Here is an 11,748-nt window from a genome sequence, read left to right on the forward strand (position 1 = left end):
GGGGGCCATTAGTTTCGGGGCGGCACGTTCAATTTATTTCCTTTATTTAGACTTGTTACCAAGCTATACGGTAGGACAAATAAGTGGTAGGTATCGGTTGACCGATTCAGTATGACATGAAGACAGTACTTTCCAAATAGACGTAGAATAATCATGTGGTTTCCCTTCCGAGGAAAGATCTTGACAATCATAATGATAATAATGAATTTCCTCAACCTTCATTGACATCATATTGTTACACTTTTCTCCGCGATCATCTCGAGTTTTGCTTAGTCGTGTGGTTTTCATTCCGGCTCACGGCGAAATCGGGGAGGCGATAGAATGCTTGTTTTCGCAGCGGAGGCTTAAATGCTCACACCGATGACAGAGAGTGCCTCCCCCTGCTCCGGACCTCATCCAGCTGTATCTCGAAGATCGCTGGCTGAGTGTGGGATGGAGTTGACCGTTGACCACTCAATTCGGTGATCAGTCGGTTAGTTCCCCAGAGCATCGTCGATGCACCCGCCGTCATCGTTGCAGAGTTGAATCGCTAACTATAGACAATGCTGTATCGATCAAATACAATCAGTACCATCATTTTTTTTATCTAAACGCAGTTCGCGAGAAGTGAAATTATCGGTATTCGAAATGTTTTGTGTTGGCGAAAACTCATCAGCGCTCAAAGTAACTCATGTCGAGAGTACGGTTCAATAGGTAGCTCGTCGGCTTCCGCCTGTTCATTTTTTTAGCTCTGACAATCATTGTTTCTCTTTCTTTTTTCCGTTATCTAGGGGTTGTTAATGTTATTTGTATCGTGACCGGTTATGCTTCAATCGGGGTTCAGTTGAGGGACGACTGCTCCATTCTCATTGAGTCCGCCGCCTCTCGACGGCCTCCCGATGGAAACCATCCGTCAGTGGATGGAGGTGACCGGGACAGCTCGACCTTCGAATCTGCTCTGTTCGAGTCTGGAGCAGGATCTCCTTTCGTCTCCAGTCGGATTTGGGAGCTCGGGCCCCCGAAACATCGCAGATTTTATCCTCATTCGCCTGCCGCAAACAGCGAATGTCGTAGCTGTCATTGATTCTCTTTTTTTCCCTTCTTAAATGCGCGAAGCCTCCCCGGGATCGATCGATGCCCATTCGATTATTCGAATCGGGGAATCAGGCTGGCAGTCCCATCGAGCTTGGCAGCGGAAAAACACCGATGACATCAATTACAATCGAAGACTGCAATGCGACTGCGGATGAGGCCATCCATCGTGCAGGAGCAAAATATTGACTTCAAGCCCGACGAGACAGGAGACCTGACTCCCCTGTTCTCCTCAGGTCTCAGAAATGGGTCCGGATTCGATAATGAAAGAAATGATGTCTGCTCTTGGAATCTTTTTCGAAATCGATATCGGTCGGAATAGCAGCTGATCCGTAGAGTTCCATCAAATATTTACCTCATTCTTGATAACGATATCTTTTCAGCTATGATGAATCTTAATAATCAGGTTCCATATTGGGTTATCATCAGTGTTGGTAGTAACAGCGTAATTGAGACCTCCGCACAAATTGGAATCTTTCTCTCCGTCGGTCTGCATTGGTCAGCTCTCACCAAGGCCCGTGTGTGACTCGCGCAAATAAATATTTGCTATTCTGTCGGTGTGGGAACCTTACCATCAAGCATTTAGCCAGTCACAGCACGATGAATCGACCGCAGGAAACGGACCAAATTGCACAATTTGTACTGTATCGTTATTCCCTGACGGCTCATACTAATTGACCGAACCATAGCAGACCGACCTGTTGGCGTTGTTGACATCACTTCTTGAAATCACCAGCACAAGGGCGGTCAAGCTTTGTACGTAGGCTCCTACGGACATATTTGTACCATCGCAACATGGACCACCTCATTCTCGCAGCTCCGGTCCGTTCGTCAACAACGGGTGATTTGTTTGTGTAAGGGCTAGCTTTCAGGTAATCGAGTAGCTTCCCACAAGCACAGACACTCTCCGGAGTCCATGAGTCTGTCGGCAGTCTCCGTGATATTCTCCGTCAGGAATGAATCCCGTCCGAGTGACGCACGAAAATTCCCACGGGACAAAAACGTCTCCGCGAGAGTCTCGTCGCCCCGACTTAGATTCAGCCAAAGAAGTTCCCCCCTCCACCTCATCCTTCTACTCCAAGACCCTTTGCTTTCCCAGATAATGTATTTAAAGCTAACGCCAACAGACCATTGTCGAATCGAAGCTCCTAAACCATGGGAGCATGCCGGAGTCCAATTACGCCATTCCATGGAGAGCCTCAGCCATTTGCCAGGCTCGGCCCCGAAACATTCAACGAAATTACGATTCTCCTCACCAAAAACGGCCGCCCCGTTCCTGCTTCAGAAACAGTTGCCCCCAACATCGACTGAATTCCGCTTCCAATAACGTAGATCATGTGGGACTGTTTCACGACGCAGAAAGCGTGAGAATCTCGCATGACGGCCCTGAAGCGACCGTGTCCACCGTCGTCTCTCCAACTCTCTCCTCACACTCGCTGCTTTCCTAAAGGTAGTTAGCCGCTTGGCATCTTCTATGAGAGCGGAACTGCCTTTGTATCACGGGTTTTTCTTTTAGCATTGACTCTCGGACTGATCACATTCGCCTTCAACCTTCTGAGTCGCTGTCTCTTCCACGTGTTTCTTGGCATGAGAGCCGTTGGCTGTGGGACCCCCTGAAATTGATTACGAATTAATGGGAAAGAATTCTCAAGATCAAGCGATCATTCGGCAATCGTCCTGGCCATGAGCGAGGATCCCGGATCGGGTCTGGGATAATCCCGACTCTCTGCCGGGACTCATCGCGGGGGGAAGGGGGCTCACCTGGAGGAGTCCTGGCAATAAGGGCACGGATTCGCCTTTGAGCTGCTTGAACAGCGTAGAAGTCCCCAATAATGTATAGGGGGGTTTCGACAGCCTCGTCCGGAGATCCAGCTCGTCTAGACGTTTCTTCAGGAAGCTTGATGATGGCACCGCTTTGTCTCTGCATGTCTTTGACAGTTGAGCCACCTCTGCCGATGATCCGGCCAACCTGTGATCGACATCAATCAAGTTCAATTATCCCTGGCTATGCGCTCTGAAATCTTAAGTCATTCCCAGCGGTTTTCCCTACGACGTAAGCAAGGGACGAAGAGTTCGGTATTTCCTCACCTGATTACTGGGGACATTAATTTCGATTCTGAGGTGGCCCTGCTGGATCTGGGGGTCGTTCGAAACGTCCGGATTGAGATCAAGGTGCTGTACAGCTTCCATGAACACTTTACGATACAGAAGACACTGAGCTTTCCACTGAGCTTCACCGGAGCCCGTGACCGTGACTCGGCGATCCGACGGATTCGGAAGGGATGCTACGCTGCCGCCGTCCCGTTTTGTGCTGTGACCACCCTCGGTCGCTACCGACGAAGACGAGGGCGAGTCACCGGGGTTCTCGGATCCGTTCTGTTTTGCGACAGACTCGTCGATTTTCGTTTTCTTCTCATCCTTGGCATTGGTCTGCGACACCTTAATACTGCAGCCAGATGCTCTGATCATTTCCCGAATCGACGAACCACCCGTCCCGATGATGGCGCCCACAGTGCACGAAGGCACCCAAACGTGAGCGACTTCGACGCTACCGTCTCCCATTGGGTAAAAATGACCAGAGGGGGAAGACATCCCGATGCGACCGTAGGGTCCTCCCGGCGGCCCGAAACTCGACGGATGATGCGGTCCACCGTGATGACCGTTCGGACCGCCGTGGTAGGGATGCGTTATCGGCGGCGGCGGAGGTAACGGCGGCCGATGGAATGGATACGACAGCGCGGGGGGAATCTGTTGCGGTGGGGGTCCTAGGTCGGGTCCGCCGTAACCGCCCATCATTGCCTGCTGAAGATCTTGTTCGTAACACTGTCGCATCTTCGAAGTGATCTGCTGCTGGGCCTTGCTCATTTCTTCGAGATTGCCCCTGATCACGATCACCCGTTCCCGGGGATCGGTCATTTGTGAGACGTTAATCTTGGCGTTTGTCTCCTCCATGATTTTTTTGATTACGATCCCGCTTCGACCGATCACCCTGCCGACGAGATTGTTGTGAGCGAGCAACCTCAATGTGATCGGCTCGTCGCGTCTACGTGACGTTCCGCCGTTCATCGTGTTCGTAGCGGGCTGCTGGGATTCTTGGAGCATGACTTCGAGGATCCTTTTACACGCTTGCGAACAAGCTTCGTTTGTTCCGTGAATGTTAATTACTTTATCCACTTGGCCATCGGCGAAGATGCCTCCGGCGTTCTTCTTGTTCACCTCGACTTTCGCTTGGCTTTGCTGAGTAATCGACGTGATGGTAGCTCCACTTTTACCGATGATGGCTCCAACCATTTCTGAAGGCACAAGCATCCTCACCGGGAGCTCTTTCGGAGGGGGATGGCCCACATGCCCGGAGTAGTAGCCACCTGGTCCGGCCATGGGCGACCTCATCGAGCCGTTCATGTGGCCTCCGTTCATCATTGAACCTCCGCTCCCCCGGTGACCGCCGACGTGGCCGCCGTGGTCTCCGGCATGGCCACCGTTCGGCATTCCAGTGTTCCCGCGGCCTGCCATGTGACCGTTGTGTCGTCTGAAATTTCTATCAACTCGTGAATCTGCGACCTAGATGACATATCCGAGGGGATCCCGATTCATGCAGCCGTCCTCCGTGGCATAGCCGAGGAGATTCACACCGATACCACAGATACGAGCAGCAACTCACTTGATGTGGTGAGGGTTCGGTCCCCCGTTCATATCACCAAAATTTGGATTATAATATTCGAGTCGCAAGAAAGAACCTCCGTATCTATAATTCGAGAGGTTTCGTACAGCTTGCTGTGCTTGCTCGGTTGCCTCGAACGTGACGAGGAGTCGGTAATACGCAGATCTATCTTTGTCTTGATTTTGGCGGACTTCACAAGAAATTATATTCCCGAATGTGGAAAGTAGCGAGTGAATTTCTTTCTTATTCGTATTGGCTGAAATTCGGGAGACCAACACCTTGCACGTCCCCTGCGGCCGGCCCCTGCAACGAGAGAAGGGGATTGGGGCTTCAGGCACCTTTCCAGGAGGATTCCCGAAAGCTAAACGGCTACCGAGCTACTCTCATTGACATGGTCATTGACTGCACCTCCGGGGGAGAGATTGTCCCCTCTGGAAAAGCTCCGAGACAAGAGCTGGGAGCTATCCTTTCATAGATCTGACGAATAGGCTTCGATACCATGGTACATCGCTAATCGTGGTCGAGGTGGGAGTATATGCTCGGCTCTCGCGAAGATTTCTTCCTTGTCTTGGCGAACCAAGGCCCACCGACCAACAACGCGCTATCCTAGTCGGAAATCGATTTTATTGCCGCTGATCCGAAAAGTGGAGGGCAACCCGGCGGCTCAGAAGCGTGCAGCTGTAAGACCGGCAGCGTCACAGGAATAATCGAGCACATTTATCCGAACTCCGACGGCGTATGCTGCACAAGTGGAGGAACAATCACGGAGACATCCAGAACTTCGCACAGTGAGCTGTGGTTATGGAACACTCGTTTTTTTTCAACCGAATATCAGTTTCTGTGGCGTACGTACACAACCGATCGCGGCGCTGGTGGTTCCTAGAAGCTCCATTGCCGAGTGGCGATCCGGATTCAGTACATATTGCGCATGATAGCAGTTTTCCAGATCGAATGGTCCGCATCAGCATATCCGTTGTCGAATCATTGGTGGCTGCGGCGCCGACGACGACGTGCCGTGTACTCGCAGTTGCTTGCTCAGTCTGTCCCCTCGTCCGTACGTCCCTCTGCCTTTCCGTATCCCCGCCGTTCTATGCTCCGATGTGTGTGTCGTCTATCAGTCGAGCCAGCGATCGAACATTCAATGCTCGTAAGAATCCGACCCGCCCGCATATCTAATGGGATATGGGGATGTAAGAATTAGCAGAGCGAATCTCCTCTCATTCACGAGGATTCGACTAGCTCCCAGCAGGAGCAACAGCAGCAGGTAGCGGCGGGAGCGCAATCACGGATAGAAAATTCGTGCTGTCGTCGATAGAGAGATATTGACCTCCCAGCGGCGAAGATAACAACGTGTTGTCTTGAAAATGGAGGCTGCGCTTCACGCCACTCGGAAAATCCGTGAAAACAATTAGCACACACTCTTAACAGAGAAATGGTGCCGGATTGCGAACTGCCTTACTCGATTGGGAGCTGCTAGCAGCAGACACCATGCCGAGCAATTATTCTGAGACTTCCCAGAAAGTTCCCCCTCGGAATCCATCTTCAGGATGTCGCCGGAACGCTTGCGCCGGGAAGCATACTTGTGGCACTCTTCATCCCTGCTCGCACAATGGTGGACACGGCACGGGCTGTTGGGGAGTCGAACTGAACGAAACGACGGAGCTCCGGTCGATACCGAGAAGCTTTGACGTCTTGCGAATGGCTCGGGAAACCTATCTTACGAGCATTGCTGGGATTCCTCCCGTCGAACTCCGACCGCATTGTTTTTCTGGTCGTGAGACATCCGCGTTGGATCTGAGTGGGCTCTACTATCATGGCCAGTCCACGTCCAAGCAGATCGACCCGCTTGTCGAGATCGCTTCCCGAGTAGCCGGTACGAGCCGAACTTAAATTGCAAATACTAACTCACATGATGCTTGGCCCTAGAGGCCAGGATGGCTATTCGGGGATCCGGGAAGGATTTCAAGCTCAAATTCTGCCGAATGTGAATGGCTGTTGGGTGGGCCCGGCAGGGAGAAGACTTGGCGATGTTCCGAAGGCGCCAAAATTCAAAACCAGCGGCGCAGCGCACGTTTTACGACGGAAACGTATCCGATGGAAGTAGGACAAGAAAATAACCCGCTTCGAGATGATCACTCGTGACCGTTGCTCCGTAACCTGAGGATAAGAGTGATCTCGGTAAAGTCGAGCATCGATCTCTTCGAGAGATGAATCGAGGCGGCAGCTTGAGAGAAAGCAATGTTGCTGTTTCGGACCTCGGACCTCCCTCCAAGAGCGCCTCTGCGGACTTGGGAATCGCCTCAACTCTAAGGTCATCGGAACAACGTACATGAAATACTCTCACCTCGAATTAGAAAATCATTCGGTTGAACCCATGAGAATTATCGGTTGACGTGGGTGTGACTCTGAGCAACGAGTATCGGACTCGCCCTCCCCGGAGGAGGTGATCCGCGAGGGAGGCGGTCGCGAAATTTCAATCGTAGAGATCTTGCCTGCGACTCCGATGGATCAGCGGTAAAATGACATCTCAAGTTTTCGCAATGTGACCAACGATCATGCCGCAAGGCCTGTGCAGCGGAATGACCCAGAAGCGACTAGATCGCGAATCGCGACGAAGCATCCTGGTTCCACCTAGGCTTGAGGCTCGATCCTAGCGATCTTATCATGGTCACCTCTCAGAGCGCAGGTCTCTTTCCTTGAGTATAGATGTTCCGGAGATAAACTATCGTCTGTCAATGCGATCACAGCGAGACCGAGCCGTTCTGAACCGTACAAGCGGCACCGGCGGTCCGTCCAAGCACACTGTCAGAGAGAGAGAGTTGCAGGTTGCAGGGATCACCGATTGAACATCCTGGATCGTATGTTGGGAGTGCATTCGGCAATCGACTCATTTCTAGAGAATCTAGAATACATACGCGGTGCTCAGGCTCCGACGAGAGCGTTCATTCTATGCGGCGCACGAAACAGCACCCACGTCAAGTTGCCCCATTCTTCTTCATTAAGAATCATGCGCAGATCTAGCATAGGCCCATATTCTTGCCTGAGATAGATGTTTAGCTCAATTCTCGCACAAAATGGATTCTTGGTGCCCTGTATGGTGTTCGCCACAGAAGTTCTGCATTCATGAGCTCCGAATGATTGGAGCCCGTCAATACGATCCCTGTAGAATCCGCATCGGCCCACTGTCGAGCGTCGCGGACCGGATCGTCGTCTCGACCGAGACGCTGAAAAGTTCCTGAAATATAGTGAAGTTCCATGCTGGTCTCTTTCGGCGGACCATTGTTCCACTGAGCACTGAGCTGAGTGCGAGAACGAATCGGGGGTCGGATTCTGGCCGAAAAAACAGTCGGCCCCACTAAGCGCTGGTCCCTCCTGTATGAGCGGACGGTACTGATTGTAAGATTCGATACAATCGAAATCCAATCAAGAAAGCCGACATCCCGGAAATGGATGAATCTGATCGCCGTCGTTGACGCCCTTCTGTAGAGACGGGCAGATAAATCCTCCCGGAGCGAATGCGATCGGGCCACAGTGTGAAGCAGCATGAGCAGAAAAGAAATGTATGATGGGGAAAATTAAGTATTCTTCAATGAACGGCAATGCCGGGAATTTCTGGGGGAAGTTCCCGGGAAACTTGCCGTCGCTTGCTGATTGACGGGATAAGGAGGTTAGACCGAAATTATCAAATGTTTGGAGATTCGGAAATGAAACAAACCGCGGCCTAGTGTCGAATATCTACAATCGCACTGTGCTCGGCAAAGCGGCTCGTTGGAAGATCATTCCCCGGGCGCAGCGGTGCGCGCCGAGCTCAGCTATATGGAATGGCCCCTCGCCCCCCTCCATCTAAGATCTCGCTCCGGCCCGTAAGGCTCCACGTTGAGGCTCACCATTGTTGGTGGTTGGTCGGCCCCTACCAAGACAATGGCCCCGCCTCCCCCAGAATAATCCTTGGCGCCCGCCTGCTCTTATTCCATCTTCCCGGATCGCCCAGCGAGAACCATCCACCGAACCTCTCGGGGCATTGTGCCCATTATCCGTAGAATCGAGCTTCCTTCATGTCCCGTCCGCCGGAGCCCTCCGTGATTCTCACAATGAATTTCAATCTATTCTAAATATAGGTATCTCGAGAGTCATAGCTGAGCGCTACGTGAGTTTTATTCTCAGAAGTCCTCGACGGGAAAACTGCATGAGGAATTCCACGCTCTAGTCTTGGAATTTCTCCTTTGTTTCTCTCTCCATGTGGAAACAGAGGATTGGAAGATGTCAGCCCGGAAACCGGGTCGGAAAGCTCTTTCCGAGTTGACCAATGGTTCTGACGTATTTTCCGAGGAAGCGGCTGATACAAGTTATTGACCAAGCAAAGATGAGCCAGGTCAACCATCGGCGAGGAAGACGATTCCGCCGAGGTAGTCTTGGCTCTGACGTCATTGTGATTCGGGTCCTATCCTCCATCGGCAGGGGACTCCACCGAGGCTGTCGTTCGAGAAGCAAACAAGCGCTGAGTTCTTCAGAATAAAATCACTGGGCATCATCCATTCGAATTACATGGTAGCAAGTCCGCCTCATTCCGCCTGCCTGAATTTATTCGACTTTCTCATCAAGGAACGTATCTCCAAGACTCGGTCGCTACCAGCCTCCAACCACCAGTAGCGTAGGATTACGCTCTGGGGTTAGGGTAGGGGGTCGGATTGGTAAAAAATTTGTGAGTCAATTTTCTCAGAAACGAAACCTCTATCGAAGAAAAGTCCGATGGTCAAACATCTTCAGAAAGACTGTTTATACTCACAAGAAATACCGATTTTGATTGAGGAACGTTTGACGTCAGAGTTCGGCACGTAAAATCTACGTTTTTCGCTGCGAATAATTCTAGCCAGAGGCAATACGGTCTCGCATCAGTGTCCTCATTGATATCATTATCACCATTAGAAAATTCTATATACATACCTCAGTGTTCCAATGGCCTCGTTGACAATACCGTCATTTACATCAATATTACAAGTTATCATGTGGGGTTGATTTGAAGCCAACGGTGGAGGATATACCTAATTTCCACTCTCAGTCAGCAGGAGACATTTCATGAACTGTGGAGCGAGCATCGATGAGTCGATGAGTTCTTGCGATAACCAGTGAATGTGTCGATAGCTACCGATGACCGTTCCGGGGATACTACTATCCTATTGTATTTGTCTACATCGATCTTTTTATGGAACAAGCGTATGTATCGCTTCACTCACACGGTTTTTCCGAAGGAATGTTTTCTCTGCGTCACGATATCATCTGCGCATAGGAGCCGAGCTGCCAGACTTCTTGCGAATGAGAATTTTTAAATAATCCTTCCCAAAAGACAGGGATACTGGCGGAGAAACTCGCTCTGTCGACTCCATGTGATACGCTGGTCCCTTGAGCTGCAATAGCTTGGATGAAGCCATGAGATCCGTGTCCTACGGAAGCGTACCGAATCGATCTGGACCAAAACTGCTGAGAAAGTTTCACGCTGACATTCTCTGAGAGCTCTAATCCTGCAGATTCCTCTTGCTATTTCCTCCGTGGAAATGAGCGTCGATCCTCCCTGTACTCACCCAGGAAGTTTTTCCTGGGGCATCACTCCTTTATTAGGCGAGGTCGTTGATTTCACCCGGCACCGAAGGTAAGCTCGCCGTGATGTAGTCGATAGATAGTGAGCGAACGCACCGGCTGAATATTAAGACGCGGCAGGGATGTGCGAATCGCTGCTAAACCACTACCAACAGCCCTCAAACCTGATTCCGCTTTCCAAGATATTCGGTGCTCGGGAAGCTCTGATGAACGCCAGGCCTCTAGTATTTTGCTCTGAATCCTCGATGCGTAGGGTAGTGTTTGTCAGCTTGTATTCCAAGTTCTTAATTCCAAATTTACCTTGAGACGATGTACATTCCTTATCTTGGTCAAAATTGAGGATTACTTCCTGTTGGATCGTCTCATTACTTCAATTAACGGATAATACCCAGAATTAAATATCCTAGCCAAGCTTGGAGATCATCTTTTTTCACTACACCAGAATACACAGAGCTTTTGTGAATCATGTTTCTCTCAAATGAAACATTGAAATTCTGATCATCCGCTGAACTCCTAGGCAAACTAGAGATGAGCGTCGGTGCGTCGATGGGAATATTGATAATCAGCCCAAGGATTCTGTGAGTCCCTGAGTCCTTACGAAGCCTCCTTATTTGCATGAATGGAACCCTCGGGCTAATTAAGCGCCGAGTGATTCATGCCGACGTCGTTGTTCCCAATCAGCGAGGAGAAAATAAGGTATATGGAACGGGCAAACGGCGAAACGGGAGAACGGTCAAACGGCCAACGGAAAACCGGGAAACGGGAGAACGGCGGAACGGGAAAACGGGGAAACGGGAGAGCGGGGAAGCGGGAGAACGAGGAAACGGGAGAACGGGGAAACGGGAGAACGGGGAAACGGGAGAACGGGGAAACGGGAGAACGGGGGAACGGGAGAACGGGGAAACGGGAGAGCGGGGAAACGGGAGAACGGGGAAACGGGAGAACGGGGAAACGGGAGAACGGGAGAACGGGAGGACGGGGGAGCGGGGGAGCGGGGGAGCGGGAGAACGGGGGAACGGGGAAACGGGGAGAACGGGGGTTGTCAGACAGAAATCTGAAAACGATGTGTCTATTTTTAAATCGATGTCACCTAACACTATTCTCCCGTGAACTCAGAGTCGATTTTCCCAGCATTCTCGGCTTATTTAGATTGTACTCTAGAAAGAACTCCAATTACCTTCGTCAACTGATAAAGATACTCTGGAATATTTTTCTCCGCTAGGAAATCAAGCTTCCTCGGTCCGGATATAAATCGGAAGTTCCCCATTCATTAATCCCAAGAACAATGAAGCAAGCGTTGTAGGGGATGCCGCCGAAAGTTATTGCAAAGCCATCGATACCAAAGTCTCGAGTTGATCAACAATCGACAGCGAAACGGCCGAGGAGCTCTCTGCCGAAGCCCGTTGATCGGAGGAAAAATC

The 11,748-nt window shown here is 51.0% G+C and overlaps 1 protein-coding gene across 1 annotated transcript; it reads right to left on the reverse strand.

The window, feature by feature from the left end:
- Window positions 1-2,340: 2,340 nt before the first annotated feature.
- LOC100897540 (IGF-II mRNA-binding protein) lies at window positions 2,341-9,738 on the reverse strand. The gene is made up of 5 exons (XM_029111474.1): window positions 9,677-9,738; window positions 4,733-5,035; window positions 3,160-4,609; window positions 2,833-3,040; window positions 2,341-2,684 (listed from the first exon to the last, which is right to left on the reverse strand). The coding sequence occupies exons 1-5, from the start codon at window positions 9,736-9,738 to the stop codon at window positions 2,584-2,586; spliced, it is 2,124 nt and encodes a 707-aa protein (XP_028967307.1). The 3' UTR covers window positions 2,341-2,583.
- Between the last annotated feature and the right edge of the window lie 2,010 nt (window positions 9,739-11,748).

Source organism: Galendromus occidentalis, unplaced genomic scaffold (assembly GCF_000255335.2).
Source record: "Galendromus occidentalis unplaced genomic scaffold, Mocc_1.1 scf7180000077442, whole genome shotgun sequence".
In the NCBI taxonomy this organism is placed as follows: domain Eukaryota; kingdom Metazoa; phylum Arthropoda; class Arachnida; order Mesostigmata; family Phytoseiidae; genus Galendromus; species Galendromus occidentalis.

What these genes read in the sequence shown, in the direction of transcription:
- LOC100897540 (XM_029111474.1), bottom strand. Translation starts at nt 9,738, where the DNA reads ATGATAACTTGTAATATTGATGTAAATGACGGTATTGTCAACGAGGCC. An exon ending in TTAATGTCCCCAGTAATCAG is followed by an intron (nt 3,041 to 3,159) that starts GTGAGGAAATAC and finishes TGTCGATCACAG; the next exon opens with GTTGGCCGGATCATCGGCAG. An exon ending in TATTGCCAGGACTCCTCCAG is followed by an intron (nt 2,685 to 2,832) that starts GTGAGCCCCCTT and finishes AATCAATTTCAG; the next exon opens with GGGGTCCCACAGCCAACGGC.